This window comes from Poeciliopsis prolifica, unplaced genomic scaffold, assembly GCF_027474105.1.
Source record: "Poeciliopsis prolifica strain line A6 unplaced genomic scaffold, Auburn_PproV2 SCAFFOLD021, whole genome shotgun sequence".
In the NCBI taxonomy this organism is placed as follows: domain Eukaryota; kingdom Metazoa; phylum Chordata; class Actinopteri; order Cyprinodontiformes; family Poeciliidae; genus Poeciliopsis; species Poeciliopsis prolifica.
In genome coordinates this window covers 1,086,946-1,105,055 of record NW_026562396.1, presented here as the reverse complement: position 1 = coordinate 1,105,055, position 18,110 = coordinate 1,086,946, and the positions used below count along the sequence as shown (strand labels likewise).

Genomic DNA, 18,110 nt, shown 5'->3' with positions numbered 1-18,110 from the left:
ATGGTGACAGAAATGAAGAAACAAAGGTTTATAACTTAATGTACCCTTTGGATATATTTACTGATTAAAAAAATACACAAAAAAATTATTATTATTATTATTATTATTATTATTATTATTATTAAAGTCATATTTTCTTCTGGTAATTATGAAGTTTTTATCAGTCTCATCACATAACACTGAAATAAATCACCCAGCGGTTCAGAAAAAGTCCTCACTTTGATTTTTTTTCTCGCTCTCATCTTCTCCAATCATAATGTATAAAGTGGATGTGCAGCTGTCATCACAACACTTTTCTGGGTATTTATTGTTGAGGCATTTTGTTATTTGTGGCAGAGTGGACAGAAATATCTTTGAAGAGGTGGTACTGAAGGCAGCACAGGTTCTGGGAAGCGTCGGCCCGTCTTAATTCATCGTTAACTTTTGCTTTCAAGTCATGGACAGCAGCACCATGATGTAATAACGGCTTAACATTTGGAGCTGCTACAGTGCAGAATGTAACCAAGAATCGACTCATGTGAACACAGTTCAATTTCATTTAAGTTGTTTTTGATTTAAACAGCATGTTGTGACAACTGGAGTTGGTAACAGTTAATTTACAATGCTATAAACTGACCATGTGTGGCTGAAAAATATCTAATACTCAACATTTAAATTATAAATGAAATGCAAAGTGTTTCGTAGACAGAATATTTTGTCTATCCAGGACAGATTATGTGATTATTTCCATCTGTCTGTTCGCCCATCCACTGACATTAACTCCAAAGTTTGGCTGTAAGGAGGATATACAGCTGTTTATGTTATTGGTCCTCACCTGTGTTGGTATTTAGATCATTTTTGTTGTTTTGTTCTAAGTTTTCATCAACCAGCCCAAAAGAAGGTGCACAAGAGGTTAACTGATCAAATCACTGCCAAAGAGATTTGGCTCATTCTTATTATTGAAATTATATATTTTTAAGTAAAATATCTGGTTTCAACTTTAGCGGGACTCATCTCCACAAAATTACTGGTGAGTTTTACAACTCCTGCCCTCCTAAACAACTAAAAATAGCTTTTTTCAAACCTTGCTTTTAAATTCAGACCCTTGGGTCGTTTCACAAAAGATGAACAGAAGCTCCGACCTAAATATAAAAAGATGTTTCACTCTTCTCCTTTCAACTTTCCCCACCCGAGTGCACACACATAAGAAGCCCGCAGTTGATGGGTTTATGTTTATTTGTCTTTTCTGTAGCCTTTGTAAATTTACATATTTCAATATATACCCCTTTCTGAAAGTCGTTTCAAAAATATGTCAACTAAATCCTAACTTAGAAACAAGGCCAGAAGGCATTGTTAGTCTGACCTATTTACCACTCTGTGGGTTTGTGACAGAACTCTTAAATCAAATCCATTTAATCTACAGACATTAAAGCCATTTACTGACACAATACATTGCAATGATTTCTCTCTTGAAATATCTGTCAAAGCGAGAGCCTGAAGCTCTGTGGCTGCTATCGGTACATTTTAGCCATTGCATCAGAGCGCAGAGCAGATGACTTCTCCGTATCTCCTCTAATGACTCTATTGATCCAAGGTAAATACGAAGAAATCTTCATGTAGACGGCGTAGTTGTTTCGGCTGCAGGATTTATCGTAGGAGAGGATCCCTGCAGCGTACACGTCCCCAGATTGAGCATCTCTGACAGCCAGCGCGCCTCCCGCGTCACCGAAACAAATGTTTTCCTCAAGCTCTGTGGCTCTGGTGCAGAACATGTTGTCATCCAGACTCGGGGAGTGTGTGGTGCGGTCGTATTCTGCTTTACAGTCAGAGTAATTAGCCAGAGGGAGAACAAGGTATTTGAGAGATGTAGCAGGGGTGAGGTGGACCCCCCAGCCCCAGCCAGCGATGACCCCTGACCCGCCCACAACAGTGTCCAGGTCCTGGCCTCTCTCCGGCAGGGGGATCGGAGTGACCTTATTAGTCACGATTACAGACTCGTTAAGTCTGATCAGAGCCAGATCGTTGTCCCAGTCAGTCTGATTCTGGAAGTCTGGATGAAGAAAAACCTACAGGAGGAGAATGTAAATAGTTCTTATTTTTAATCTCCTTTTTTTGCTTTTTTCTGTAAAGAATGTAATAAAAAGTCCTTTAATCTCATATTCCAAAGCTATCAAAACAAACTGTGCTTTGTGACCTAAAGCAAAAATATTCGCCTGAATACTTTCCCAGGCGAACAAGTTTTGAACAAGTCAAAATAATAATTTTCCCTTTTATATTAAGTTTTTTATAATGAGGTTTGAATGCCTAAAGAAATTAAAGTCTAACATGTTTATGAACTGAGAAAGATGAAAGAACAAAGCAAGAAAGTAAAAAAGAAAAAATGTCCTCTTCCTTTCATAAATCACTTCATACATCCTTCCTGGATGTCATTTGTCTCACTAACCCTGAAGCTTAAAATCTAAAGTAATTTTATTCCAGCTCCTAAAAAATTGAAATGCAACATAGACACAGTAACAAAATAAAAAGGAGGGCAATAATACCTTGATTTCTATTTTCCTTTCAAATTAACTAACACAAAAATAACAGACATTTATTAAATGTCAATACCACACCTTGTCCACTGCGACTTCTTTGGAGGCACTGGCTTCTGCCTTTTCTGAGATTCCTAAATATACTTTTGGGATGACAGGATCTTTTCCCTGAGTGTCCTGTCGACTCTTTCTAATAAAGAGGTTCCTTCCAGCCGTCAACACCCAGCGGTCGGCGATGAGAGCGCCACCTGCATACCCGCCGTCCAGCACGCTGTCAGACAGGTAGACCATGGCTTGCCATGGGACCTGAGGGGCCAACGTCCCACCAACCATCCGCTTCAAACGAGGGAAACCTAAGAGGGGAAAATGTAAAACCACGTTTAGCTAATTTATTGTTATAATTTTATCTTGTTTTCCAGTTGTCATAAGAAACAAGATAAGTTAAAGTATCGCATGTCTTGATTTTTTTTTCGGTGACCCATTCATGAAGCACAGGCTGGAAAATCCAAAGGGGGCAGAGGAGATCTTAACTTTAGAAAAAGTAAATAATAAAATATGGAAGGAATAAATAAAAAAATCAGAAGGACGATAATTGATGTCCAAGTAGAGTAAAGCTAAGCACCATGGGGCAAAGAAAACTCAAATGAACTTGACTCAAAAATTTAAGAAACAGCTGTAAAAACAAATATGGTTCAAATAAATAAAATATTTATTATAATTTAAGTCACCTTTCAAAGTGAAACAAGTAAAACTGCAAACTCCACAAAAGTATATGCTGATGAATCTTTTGTTTGTGTTTAAAGTTCACCAGAGTCTAGAAAAAACTAAAGTCGTTCCTATGAGAGGTAAATTATTCACCAATTTAAAATGTTGCTTAATATTTGGGATGGGAGGCCATAATGTTCTCTCCCCACAAAAAAAGCTAAGAAATTGAAGCTTTTTTGAGAGCTTTATCTGCTGTGATCATTAGTGACGTAACTCCTGGCTTGTGATTTATCGCACAAATCTCTATTTGAATTAGATCGTTTGAACTTTGAAAGAAAAAAAGCTTTGATTCTTTCATTCTGTTTTTCATAAACAGAGCAGAAGAAACAAAGCCCGTCTTCGTGTGTTTGATCCTCTTCTCTTTTCAGCGACTCGGATAATCAAGGTTCAAGAGATTGTCTCTTCAAAGTGATGCAAACATCTTGAATGTTTTCTCTGGATTATTAAATCTGTACTGGTTCTTCCTTGACTTTAACATATCACAAAGTTACATATTTGTTATAACTATCATGCTGTGACAACATAAGATACATAATCAGCAAAAGTATTACACCTCTAAAACACCTATTTATTTCTACTATGATTTTTTTTTGTGATCAATTTTTCATACATATTTATTTCCACACTTTAAAGTGAACACATTCATAGATAAACGGTAAACTGCACTTTCATAGATTAAACTATCTTGTTCATGCAAACTTTGTTGCCAATCACATAAATGTAAAAGTCATAAAATAAAATTTGTAGTTGTGATCTTTGTCAACGCTGAAGACAGCAGTGAATGTTTGCGTTACCTGAGTCTTTGATTGTTCCCTCGGCCATGACGCTCTGTGTGGCCAGGAGGACCAACGCAAGTAAAGACCTTCAAAGGACGACAGAGTCAACTAAGAAGAAACCTTTAAAATGGATTTATTCATCTGGAAACTAGACATATAGAAAAAGTGTTGAAAAATAAACTACTTGAAAATCAAGGTTATTAATTATTATCATTTTAACCGGTTTAGGCAACTGATTTTTGCTGGGAATTTAAAATTTGGCTTTGCAAAAACTATTTTACACAAGATCTCCAAAAGTGATTGCATGATCTTAACTCAGTTTACACTTTTCTATGAACTATATTTATCCAAACTGCAAAGCCTTTTGATGTTATAAATAAAGATAACTGCTTTCAGGTTCCCCCTGTGATGCAAAGCAATAAATATTTCAATCTTACTCCTTGTTGACAGCGAGCATGTTCTCCAGTGATGGTTGTAGACTCTCCTCTTCAGTGCGTTGTGCGTTTCTGGTGCTGAGATATTTATAGTCGTTGAAAGATAAAAGACTGAGCTGGAAATTTCTGCTTGGCACATGAAAACTGGATTCCCAGTATTTCGAAATGAGCTGCGAAATTGCAAAATCTTGCAACAGGTTCTTTGGTCTGTTTGATAGTCTCTAAATTGTCAGAATGAGAAGAAAACACAACCAAACTTTTAAAGTGCAATTCATGAGCCATGCTAGCTTCTCTTGTAAAATAAGGCAAGAAGAAAGCTTCTGTCTTCTTTTATTTCATACATTTAGTTCACCTCCTTTTAGTTCATGTCGAAGAGACTGAAAATATTATGTGTCATTTATATCATGGTTTTGCTTCATAGTTTACTGAAAATAAAGACAGGAAAATGACAGATTGCAGCTTATTTGCTGAAGATAAAGCAAATATTGCCTCATTAGATCTTCCTGCATGAAACAACAACAGAGTGTATTTTGATTTTTCTGGCAGTATTTAAATATGCCTGCAGTCTGACAGAGAATGACTGCAAAGTGGAAAGTCCAACAATCCTGCTCTGCATATTTATTTGCAAAAGGTCATGGAAAAGCTTTGCAGTTTCATGATTAATGGGAGATAATTCAGCATTATTTGAAGTCCTGTGACAGATAAATTAGAGAAAAGGACAAAGAAAAAAACTGCAATGCACCACTAAAGCCACAAAGGAGTTCTACTCTTGTTTTTCATCTTTAAATAATAATTGTTCTCATTAAAACATTACATTTTTACAAAACTGATATTTACAGACACAAAACAAAGCAATAAAAAGTGAATGGTGCGTTCAAGAATTGGAAACTCAAACGCTAAGCACACCGGGTCACAGACAATAACATATTCAGCCTTGTGCAGAATGTGTATTTTATTAGTATGAAGATAATACAGTCAATTCATGTACAGAGGTCAAAGGTTTTTCTTCTCTACAGTCAGTCTCAATTTGACTCACATGTGAGGAATGTCACTGAGCGAAAACTGGAGTTTTAACTGAGGGAGAAGTTTTATTATTGGTTCTTTTGAATGTGGTGTAGCTTTTTTAAATTGGCTTTGCGGCCTCGGCTCATGACTGGTAATGAGAAAAAACCAGGCTCTCATCTCAAATGAAGTCGTTTCATTCTGGCGGTGTTGAGCAGTGCAGCCATGGCTGACTTGAGGCAAAAACATTCCCAGCCTGATTTCGTACAGGAGCTCTTCAGCTAGAAATTTGCTCACGCCTCTTAGAAATCTTCAGTTTATAGTCTACATTGTTTCAGGTGGTTCAGACTCCAGGTGATCCCATAAATAAATGTATTCAACTCCTGAATTTAAGACGTTTTTCACTCTTCTGATATGATAGCTACTGTAGTTTGTTTGCATGTCACCAGTTGGTTACACAATGAATGAACATGGCAATAGTAGACATTTAATTTACTCACCTCTTCAAAATAAAGCAAAATGAGCCATGGGCATAAAAAACAGAAAACCATGCCTTTTTCAATCTCACATAATGTGCAGTACTGCCTGCAAAACTACCTAAAGCCCTTGATTTTTATCTATTTATTCATTTTTACATTTTCCCAAACAAAATCCTAAAACTATATATATTTTTAGATATATAAAAATATATAATTGTGAAGTGGAAGCAAATTCATAACTTCTAATTCAGACAAATCTCTGGTAAATGCAGCATTTTGCTCTGATAAATATTGGAATCAAGTTTACAGACACAGGTTGGACATTTGTTGATACCCCAAATATTCAGATGATTTGTAAAAGACAGCAGCTTTACCTTTATGCATATTAGATTCACAGGTTCCTTTCTTTTGAAAGATTGGATATTTTACCAGATAAAAATTATACTTGAAGATTTCTATGTTTAATTTTATAAAGAAAATTGTGACTTTCTATTTTAACGGAGCCACACCAAATGGTACAAACGAAACCATAACCCAAAGTGCATGCATGAAAGAAGAAACATATAACCATACGTAGATCTATGTTATGGTTTGTAATGTAACATTAGTTTAATTATACCAGACTCACAGGCATTATAAACCCCAGGGCTTCAAATGTAATTTATTCAGCTGGATGTTTTGTATTAAATTATTCCTGGTATGACTTTTAACAGAACTGTTTTCGCAGCGTGTTCCTGAAATGTGCCACCAACCATGATGTACAATAACAAGCTTCTGCCCTTTTATACATCTCCAAAAAGAGGCCAGGTCAGTTCTTGTTGGAAAGCAGAATCAGATATACAGTGTGACCCTTATTCTACAGCAAGGGGACACGTCCTGTGGTTGTTTAGCTGGCAGGTTTACAAAAACGCTCGCGGTTTGAGGTTACATAACACGGTTCTGCATGGACATTGCTGTATGTTGCTTCACTTTAGCCACATAATTACTTCTTTAGCTCTCAAACAACCTTGCTGAAACTTTGACTTTCTGCTTCTGTGTGGCACCGGGATCTTTGAATCTGATGTCCAGTTTTTTCCAGTTTTTTAAAGGCAGGATCTCATGGGAGCACAGTTATCTCTGTTTCCCTGAGATAATGAACACAGAGGATGGATGTGGATGCTGTGGACGCCACGAAGCCCAGAAGTGCTGGACAAATGCCCCAAGAAAGGATGTTATTAAAACAGTCAACTCCCATCAGTTACTGTTTCTGTTGTTAATTTTGCACAGTTTGAACACGTGGATGAAAATAAAAGTGCAGCAAAGAAAGAAAATCTTTCCCTAAATATGCTTCCCTATGAGCTGAGTGGAAAGTGAGCTAAACAACGAGGCTTGCAGTGACAATAAAAGAAGAGTTCAAGCCTCAAAGACACTGAACATGACATGTTTTGGAGTGGAGGAGATGAAAGTGGAGGGATGCACGTCAGAGGGCAAATGTGGGAGGAAAGAAAGAGAAAGAGGAGCATAACACAACTGTGGACTTTACCTTGAAGCTCTGGGGAAGTGTGTGTGTGTGCGTGTGTGTGTGTGTGCATGGTGAGGAGGTGGGCGAGGAGCAGAGAGGAAAGCTGGTTGGAGGTTTCAGAAGCAGGAGAGAGAGGTGGAGGAGTGAGATGGGAGAGGCTGAATTACAGAAGCAGAGAGCTGGAGTATCTGAGAGGCTTTATGCTCCTCTGGAGAATGAGCCACGAGGAGCAGAGCTCCACTTCCTCCTGCTACCGGAGAGATTCATACTGGATTTAACTTCCGTCAAGTTAAACCTGGATTGTGTTTCCTTTTATGCACCTTTGTCTGCACAAATGCTCCACCGTCGATGACAGTGGAAATGCTGGTAAGATAATCCAGTTAGATTTATTTACTCTCTGTTGCATCATGTTGTGTGTTTTGTAATTTGCGTTCAAGAATTAAATTCATCTCCAGTGAATGTTTGAATACTGAATTACTTAAATGCCAAATAATTCAGTACGAAGCATTGATTTGATTGGTTTGCCGCTTGCACAGGCAGACATAAATTGGATTTTCACAACGACCTACATTGTGATAATCCAATGAATTAAAATAAGTTTTCAAAACAATAATTTAAGTTTTAATAAAGCCCATTCTTTCTGTATTTGTATTACTCAGAGCTGATGAAGATCACTCTAAAGCAATAACCAAACCTCATGTGTTAAGACTGAAATGTTTCATCAATGAAACTGTTGGGTGGAGTCTTGTGTAACATCAGTGCGCTGAGTCGTGTTGCTGCTGTTGACTCGGCGCAGTGATGATGTCCGCTAACTGTGTGTTAACAAGACCAGGAGTCACTGAGAGGGAGGACGAGGCAGCACAAGTCCAGTGTGACAATATTTTCATTTAACTTATGTCAGCTGTCAGTCTAATCAGTGGAGTTTAATTGCAGTCTGAAAGTTAATGTTTGAATATTAATAGCTTATTTTAGTTTTGTCAATCATCACTAGAAGATGCTTGGTGGATGAAGCAGTAACAGTTTCGACTGTGTGCATTTTGAAACAATAGTTTTGCATATTTTGATTTAGTTTGTTAATATTTCCAGAATTCAGATGCAATTTTAGAGAGAAAAATTATCAGAATATATATATATTTTTTATTTCTGCCAGTTTCCAAAAATACACTGTTCACAATAGAAATGAATTACTTTGACATATTACACTTACTTTGGTGGTTTAATTTTCACTATGATGTATTCACACAGATGGATAAAAATTGTTTTATTTGAGCTTTGTAAGCAAATTTTATTTTGTTAGTCATGCAGTGATTAAGATCTTAGTTTTTTTTATATTAATATTAGGTGGCTTTTCTGCGTCAAATGAACTCTGTATCTTTCAGTTGTTGAAATTAACCTGTAATTTAAAAAGATATTTAAAAATATATTATATGTAGTATCATCTAGTGCATGTTTGTATGTTTGTAACGATTCATTTTATATGTCAACATGTATAACCTGCAATATATAACCTGCAGGCTTTAGTAGAAAGCACAAAGGGATTATTCATGCAATAAAGAAAAATATGACCAATGTTGTTTATTTAAACAGTGAGCACAGGAATGATGTGAAAAATGTAAGCAAGACCATAATATGGTGACAGACACACACAAAAAACATGAAAGCTTCTTTGTGTCTGTGTGCACTTGTCAAACACAAAGGGAACCTGCACAGACAGGATGACAGGCCAAGATGTGAAGAGAAAGTCCAGATTCAGCCTGCATGCTGCAGCAGCAGAGAAGGCCTTGGGCGGTTCAGTGCAGACCCGTCCAGCACGCTTAGTGCTACTCCTGACCTCTGTGTGTTTGTGGGCGACCTGGCCGGAGAGTCCTGACCGGGGCCCGGAGGTCCTCCTGCAAATGCCCGAACCCGTCAGTCAGGGACAAAGCCCTGTCAAATCTCATTCACTGCACGCTTGGAAAACAGATATCGAAGCACAAACTTCTCCAAAGAACGAGAAAGTTCTAGTTTTAAAGCGATTTTTCTCATTGTGAAAAAAGCAAATATTGTCAACATTCTTTAAGTGCAACACTGAAATTCGATTTCTGCATTGTTGTGTTTGGCCTGAGCGCTTGAGAATTTATTTAAGATAAATTTCTTCAGGCTAAAACTACTTAAAATAAAAGTTCATTCAAAGAATGTTGTGCAGCCAAACTGCAGCTGATCACATGCAAACATACTCTCCCCACAACTTTCACTTATCAGGCTTTTTTTACTATATTTTGTGTCACTATAAGCTGTGATTAATCCTGCATTTCTCAGTCTATGCACAGTTAAATCTGTCTGTCCATTGGTTATGAAGTCTTTATCTTTCTAACAGCTGGAAGTCTTGCGTGTGTGCATGCGTGCAGGCATGTGTGGGTGTGTGTGTGTGTGTGTGCGCGCTCTGCCTCTGCTGTTAGCTCCTTGCGTTACCACGCCTGTGGTTCTGCCGCAGGGATGACTTCCGCTTGTCATCTTTACTCAAGGTAACAGCAGAAAGATCCGAATGAGGCTGATTGTCTGTCCTCTCACAAATAATTATTTTTTTTTTGTTTTCTCCACTCTAATGAGCTGTAATAAGTTTAAGTGAACAAAAAAAGCCTAAAACCGCTGAAAGCATTCTCAAAAACAGAAGAGATAAGCCACATAGTCTTTGATTTTTGAAATAAATTATTTTCACAAGGGACTGTTTTTTTTATAAGTTTTTTTTTCTTAGAAATTATATCACCTTCAAAAAAAACCTGAATCACAGTCAAAAACTCAAATAGATTTGACGTGAAGCTGCAAGGCCTTCCCCTTCCACCCACTCCACGCGTTTCATGAAGCCAGAAGTTTATTTTTTTCTTTGTATATTTAAAGTCAGCTCTCTCAAGACCTGGCCTTGATGAGTTTCTGCATTGTTGCTGCTTGTCAGTGTTTGCTCAGTGATATGGATGGAAAACTCGATTCATGCAGAATAAAAGAAACTGCTTGATTTCCTCATCATCTGCCTTCCTCTTTCTCAACAGAAAATATTTTAACAAAAGGTCTAAATCAGTTTATTCTGTTTCTGAAATGAACAAGAAAGTCTTAAAGCGCATATGTAATCGCAGACTTTGTTTGTTTTCTAATCAAATTCCACATTATAACAAAGTGGTAGAAATACAACCAAGCTAAATTGAGCATTTAAAACAAAACATCCCATTCTCTCCTCAGAGCGTCACGTTTTCTCAACACCCTAAAAAAGATCTTAAATAAACCCACATTAAAAACAAACCCTGTAATCTCCTGGGTTATGGCATAATTTGACACATAGATTAATTTTCTTATTCAATCTTGAAAACTTGAGCAACAAGAGAACATACCATTGAGATGTTTGTTCATGTTAATAAATGAGGAATTGGCTTAAAAATTATTCAAATCTCCAACTCTCACTGCAGACCATGATTTAAAGTAAGATTGGTCTTCCACAATAAAAGCCTAATTTATTTAAAGGTCTAGTGCATATTCACAGGGTGGCAATAACTCTGAAGCAGGAAAATGTAATAAAATATGAGCATTTCTTATTCAGGTAAGTCTTTACTGTGCATCTGCTTAACATGAACAGGAAGCATTTTTTACAACATGTTACAACAGTATATAAATTACTCTGTCTGGACACCAAGTGAAGGAGTCTTTCCTGAATACTGGAGAATATCATGCTGCCTTCTCTGAATGCTACTGTGATGAGAAGTAAGTCGAAACACAGAAAATAGGATCAGTCAATCAGGCAATCAGAGAGTGATTTCATGAGGGCTCTGTGTAATTTCACCTTTGGCAGATACACAGCCCACTAGGAGCTATGCACATATTTTTGAGACCATAACGAGAGTGGGCATCCTGAAAGTAGACATGAATGTACAACAAGAACGGGAAACAATCACATTTCTTTATTTTACTTTTGCTTTGCAACACTGATAGAAATCATCGAATATGTAAAGTCCTCCTTTAGATATTAGTCAGAACATATAGATAAGGCATAAATCTTTTTTTGTTGTTGTCAGACACAGGACTCACGCAAAGTTTGACATCTAATGAGTGAGAACTAATTCACATGAAAATGATGTGTTCTAAGAAATTTGCTGTTGGGTGATTTTCTTTTACTTTTGTGTCTGTACTACTGTCACAATACTTCATCTGAGGCCAGTTTTATCACAAACATTCATGGATAAGACAGAAATTGCAGCTTTAGACGTTAATAAAATATTTTCTGTTCTCTGGATTTTCACAAAATACAGAACAGCGTGGCAGTATAGCAAGAGCAGATTTCTGTGATTGTTTGAACTCTAATTCTTTAAATAGTTGAGTCTTTGGTATTTGCTCTTGTGCTCTAAGCCAATCCAAAAACATTGCTTTGGTTGTCGCCCTGGTCTGAATATGTCTGCTCCTGTTACTCTGTGTTTTCTTGGACGAGTGTACCCTCCTGCTCTCCAGCCCACTGAACAACACAGATGATGGAAGGACTCGTGCATTTAATTGTCAGCTGTGAAAGACATTTGGTCCTGAACTTGGAGTTTGGGCACTGACAGGACGGATGCCTCAAACTGTGTTGGAGTCGAGGAATAGCAAGTAGCCACAATACACAGACAATAAAACCAAGGGGTACCCCTAGACTAGATTATAAGCGACAACAACACACACAAAAAAAATATTTTTAATATTTGTTCTTATTCCGCTGACAGAAAAGTCATTCCTTTTCTGTCATTCTGTCAATCTATATATCAAACAAAGCAAAAAGACGCTGATGTTGCGGCAACAGTAACATACTCAGCCTTGACGCAGCTGAACACTGTGAATCCCAAACTATTGACCTCACAAAGCATGAACACACACGTTGTGTACGTAAGAATAAATATGGAAGAACTTTAAAAGTTACACACTTACTATAAATATATTGCAGGACGTGATATTTCTCAAAATTCACTTTGTTCTCTTTTGTGAAGGGAACTTGTTAGTGCATGTTTTTCCATGCAACAGTATGCAAAGAAGGGAAAGAAGTGTGACAGAAGCTTTTAATTTGAAAATGGTCCATGCCCAGACATAACATAGAAAGAGACCAATTGTTTATTATTATTTCTGTCTTCTGTTGGAACATTTTGTCACCTCCTGAAAAATATAATAATTTGCAAGGTGTCTGTCACATGAAGTGGTTTCTCAGACTAATGCTTTGATGCAAAAAAACAAATGAGAAACTTATCAAAATATTACTTTTAAACACATGTCTACAGTTTTGGTTTTCTTGCTAAAAGCTTTTTGAGAGATTCTGAAAGTGCTTTGCCATTTACAATGGATAAATATAAATGATGTTTGTGTAAAGACGTCATAAAGGACAAGGAACAGTTCTGAGAAAAGTGGTGACAGAAAAAAAATTGAAGTCAGTGTGTGCACTTCACAATAGGTGAAATACTAATTTGTATTTCACAAGTTTGTTTTGAAGTTGAGAGGAGAGTTTGTGTCTTTGGACAATCATTACAAACAACTTGATCATGTTCAGCAACTCTAGATGCTCTCATGTGACAGTTTCTCTTGATTTATACTATGCAAAAAACAGTAATTATCTGGGCTGTTTGAGAATTAGCAAGAAAAACATGTAGCTAAAATCTACCACCACATGATTATTACATAATCAAAATCCAGCCAAAAATGAATGACTGAAAATACCTTTTTCTGCTGTGTTTTTCTAGGAAGGCCAACCTCTTTACATCATGGTTTCCTGAGCCGGTTTTCTGCCAACACTTCACAGGGATTATTACCACTCTGGGCCATGTCTGAGCTGCTTCCCAACACCAGCATTCCCGTGGGCACCGCAGCTCTTCTGGTGACCTCTGACTGTCCGTTTAACCTGACTGCGACTGCGCAGACGGGACATGGCTCGGGCCAGTCACTTCCACCCCTCTGCACCCTCTGCTGCTGTGGGATGCTCAACCGTACCCTGGCTGTGGCGTTCATGGTCAGCCTAGCGTTTGCTATAGTGGTTGGGAATGTGGTGACTCTGACAGTCTTTGTGCAAACCAGGCAGTCGAGAACACCACAAGGGTACTTGAAAGGTAACCTTGTAGTTGTTTTTTATCTTGTATTTCTTTTTTTTTTCATGAGATAAAGTTGACCAGATATGATTAAAAGCCTGATTGTCAACCATTTAAACTGAATAATGCTTTTTTTCCTCTGTTAATCTTGTCGACAGTGTCTCTGGCCATAGCAGACATGATGGTGGGTGTTGTCGTGGTTCCTTTCTCTGTTTTCACTGAAATCTCTCTGATGATGACCAGCGCTCCTCCCTTGTGGTACCAGGGCGGAACGTCGGCATCCTTCAGTGACATGGAGAGGCCCTGGCAGCCCTGCATGCTGATTGGTCCCGTGTTTGCGGGATGCACCTTTGTCTCCATCAGCACCATCTTCCTGATGACTCTGGAGCGCAGCGTGGCCATCCTGTGGCCGCTCCACAAAGACGCGCTGGTGACCAGAAGACGAACATTGCTCCTCATCCTGCTGTCCTGGGCAGCCAGCTTCCTGCTGGCTCTCGCCCCTCTCATCTTCAGCAGCAACTTTACTTTGGAGTACAATGAGTGCAGTCGCATGTGTAACTACGCCCCGCTGTTGTTCGGAGGCCGGCTCCCGCCTGATGCCAACATTTTGCTGCTGTTCCCAGCATTCGACTTCACACTTCTGGGTGGAACTTTTGCAGTTAACGTTGTGTCCTTCACAAGCATTCGCCGATACACCCAAAAACGTAAACTGCTCTCAGTGGGGAGTCTGAGTGACGGAGGGGGAGGAGGAGGATGCTCCCACAGACCATCATTCTCAGACATTAAGGCTGCAAAGACAATCGGCATACTGACATTTGCTTTCACAGCATCCTTCTCTCCCATCGCAGTGTTTGTGCTGGGAAATGTGGTGGGATACACGTGGTGCAACTTTTCTTTTCTGGCCTTCTGGATTCTGACAGGAAACAGCTGCTGTAATGTCATCATCTACAGTGTGAGGGACCACCGCTTCAGGAAGGGTGTGACCCTGCTTTTTCAAAGAGAGCAGTCCCCTCCCCACGGTGAGAAGACCTGAGGACCATGTTCATCTCTTTTGTTTTAGCGAACAGATTTTTTGTGGCTCTGGACCAAAATATAAAATGGTTGCAATTATTTTATCCAAATGAGGATCAATGTGCAGAGTCAGAGCTTTGCAGAGGGGAGAAAATGTGGAAACTGTCCATGTTTTTTCCAGATCTACTTTGATCTAGGCAATCATGCAGGTTGGGAGCTTTTACCACAAAGACACGGTTTCAAGTCCAGTTGCAAACAAATCCAGCTGAATCAACCACAGGTCAACGTTTCAGAGTTGTGTGAATGTTTCAAGTTGCAGTAACATTTACTCCGCTGAGAATGTAGTGAAATTAAAAAGATCATAATTTTCAGTTGCAAGTCAGAGTCGAAGACGCCATGATTTTAACTTTCAGACACATTCAAAGATTGTAAGAATGCCGTTCTGTGGTAATGATAAATTGCTATTATTTCAGAGGAAATGACACATTTCTTCCTCTGATTGTGATCTCAGTCTATCCATAAACTAAAGGTGAGTTACCATAAGGTCATAATCAGTGACCTGATTCAATAATCAGGTCACTGATTGACCACTGGATCACAGCTTTGAAAGCAGGAGAAAAAATTATTTGCAGTGAATTATTTGTTGTTCGTTTGCACTGCCTGGCAAAGACATTACCACAGTTTGAAGTTTTCTGTTTTGTCATGCTAAAACCTCAACACCAACATAATTCTGTTCATCTCAAACATTTTGATTAAAAAAAAAATCAAAATAATGTGCTTTTGTCTTTGTTTTGAAAACTCCTAAGTACAAACAAGCACAGTCAGAAGTTGCCTAATTCTTAAATATAATCAACCTATGTATAATTTAACATCTGTTTAAAACCAGGACTGCATCCATAAAAACTAGACGGGTTAATTATAGAATTGAATTGACTTAAAATGTATTTGTTAGGTGGTGATCTGAGAGGCAAATGCTTGCTGTAACTGCTGCATAATAGAAATACATGATATCCAATGATTTTAATGAAATCCCAGACTGACTCAGTTACTTTTAAATTTTAGTCATCATGGCTCTATGAAAAACTAATGAAGTCACTCTTGCTCTTTCTGTGGCTTTTAGTGAACTGTCTGTAAGGATCTCAGAACAAATCAATTTGACTAATTTACTTTAGGCTGATTATGTTAAACTGTTGTTTTCATTCTGGAAACAGCTAAAAGCAGGAGTGATTTATTTTAGTGTTTTTCTGGGCTGGAGTGAGTCTCCTTTGAGTGAAAGAGGTCGGTATCTCAAGTCTCAGTGAGATGGAGCAGGAAATGGTTTGACATATCAGAGCTTCAGCTGCAGTTCAGACTTTGAACTTCTCTAGTTAGACCAAACGGCTGACCTCACACTTTTTGGTGCATCTGCATTCAAGACATCACCTGCAGTCATTGGATGTGAATTAGAACTAAAAGAATGAGGAGCCCGACAAAAGTGGCTGAAATGAATTTCATTAAGTTGAAGGCATGGCTCCACCTGAAACATAAGGAGAGGAACTTCATTGAACTGAAAAAGAAATGCTGCTCCTCTTCATCAACAAGAGCCATCGAGCTCTGGAGAGAATAGGGAGAAAAATAGTTTTGTTTCCATCCTAGATCTGTTATTTCTGAAATCCAGCTTCGAAGGCAGCTGGTCAGTATCATTTGTTATTTCACTCTATGGTCATTTAAATTTTATATACAAAAATTTGATACAAAATAATTTCTCTAGATCATAACATAATTAGACTGCCTGAGAATTTAGCATTTTGTATGAATTTTACTTCCAGTTTTCAAACATACTTCAGTATAAAGAGTGATAACTTAGCACTGTTGCCTCCCAGAAAGGGGGGGCTGCCAAAGGTTTTCTGTGTGGAGTTTGTGTTTTCTGGTTCATGAATGAATAGATTATCTTCATCCTACCACCGACAAACATGCATGTTATGTTAAGTCAGTGCTTCTCAATTCCAATCCTCAGGCTCCCCTCCTATGCATGTTTTAGACGTGCCTCTATTTTAGAGCAGCTGATCCAAATGACTGCATGAACTTTTCTGCAGTCACCAAGAACTGCAGATTCAATCCAGGTGTGGCAGAAGGGGAACACCTAAAAAATGCAGGACAGGGGTCTCTGAGGACTAGAACATGTGCACGTGTGCAGGTGTGTGTGTGTGTGTGCGTGTACGTGTGGGGGTGTGTGTGTGGGTGTGTGTGCGTGTGTGTGCGTGCATGTGGATGGTTGTACCTCGCCTCGAGCACATTGGCCACTAGAGACATGCAAGTACCCCCGTACAGCCCTGCATAATACAAGTGGATTTAGAAAATGGAAGGATGGATGACAAATGGGTATGAAATGGGGTACCAAAGGATGAAGGGAGCACTATGCTGCATAAGTGGACAAAAATGGAAGACTAAATGAGAACCTGCTTCCACCTACCATCTATATTTGTGCTTATCAAACCATTTCCTGGCTTTATTCTCATTTTTACAGTTAAAAATATGTTTCATCCTTCTGCAGACAGGCTCGGTTCGGACGTTTTTCAGTCACTAAAATCAACTAAAAGTAACTAAAAGCAAAAGTCAAGTTATGCATATTTGACCACTAGACAGCTGAAAGGTTAAAACTAAACACAAATACTGTAGATGACAAGCAGGCAGGTCAATGTCCTGAATGAAATTCATGTCCTTACAGATTTATTATTTATTTTTCCACCTCTCAGGCCTTTCTCTGATTTCAGAAATTAACCTTGTATTTATTTTTGCTTGTGTGTGGACATTATGCAACTGCCTCTCAAACAAAGTTAATGTTTAAAAATGTTAATTTGACCCTGCTGCGATAACTGAATTTTACTTTTGCAATTATCTGCCTCAGAAGTGCACTTTATGAGCTCCTATGTCAGCCATTAGCATTGTGCCATGAGTTAGCATCATGCCAAACAGGTTTTATTTACGTTTTTTTATATTGTTAAACCTTGTTTTCATTGGGATAATAAAACATTTTCGGTATACTTCTGACTATCTGAATGGGTTACATCACAGATGTGTAGAGTAAGAGATTATTATCAGAGCAGACCCTCGTACTGTGCAGCTTGTCTCTTCAGGGTATGATGTATCTGTAACATTAAGCGATGTGTATGATGTCTTGTTTGTTGCTGTATTGTAGAGTCTGACAATATGATAAAAGGTATAAATGAGCTCAACAAGCAAACTGAAGAATAAAATTGTCTTATTAAACCACAACAAGGTATTTACATTTTTTTTGTCCAGAAAATAATGCTTCCAGTGAAACCAAATGTGTTTATGATAAGAGGAGGTCAAGGAGGTGACTGATCAGAAAGGGTAAGATGATAATCTTTGCAGGAACATTAATTTTCACAGATGAACATTTAGCTGAATATAAAAGAAGAAGTAACATTTATTGCTAAATGTTTCAGAAAATTCAAAAGGAACTTGTAAAAATGCAGCGGAGAGTAGATCTCCTCTGAATTGTCATCTTCTATCTCTTGAATTTTTCCAGATTTCCACTGAAGCAACACCTGCTGCTTAAAAGCAGAA

At 38.1% G+C, this 18,110-nt stretch overlaps 2 protein-coding genes across 2 annotated transcripts; one reads left to right on the top strand and one right to left on the bottom strand.

Moving 5' to 3' along the window:
• Positions 1 to 1,216: 1,216 nt before the first annotated feature.
• Positions 1,217 to 4,536, bottom strand: hp (haptoglobin). The gene is made up of 4 exons (XM_055045111.1): positions 4,489 to 4,536; positions 4,070 to 4,137; positions 2,592 to 2,863; positions 1,217 to 2,045 (listed from the first exon to the last, which is right to left on the bottom strand). Exons 1-4 carry the CDS (start codon positions 4,506 to 4,508, stop codon positions 1,491 to 1,493), a joined length of 915 nt encoding a protein of 304 aa, XP_054901086.1. The 5' UTR covers positions 4,509 to 4,536; the 3' UTR covers positions 1,217 to 1,490.
• Positions 4,537 to 7,676: 3,140 nt separating this feature from the next.
• Positions 7,677 to 17,744, top strand: LOC129369566 (trace amine-associated receptor 13c-like). Its single transcript, XM_055045068.1, has 3 exons — positions 7,677 to 7,833; positions 13,188 to 13,550; positions 13,688 to 17,744. The coding sequence occupies exons 1-3, from the start codon at positions 7,782 to 7,784 to the stop codon at positions 14,560 to 14,562; spliced, it is 1,290 nt and encodes a 429-aa protein (XP_054901043.1). The 5' UTR covers positions 7,677 to 7,781; the 3' UTR covers positions 14,563 to 17,744.
• Positions 17,745 to 18,110: the final 366 nt, after the last annotated feature.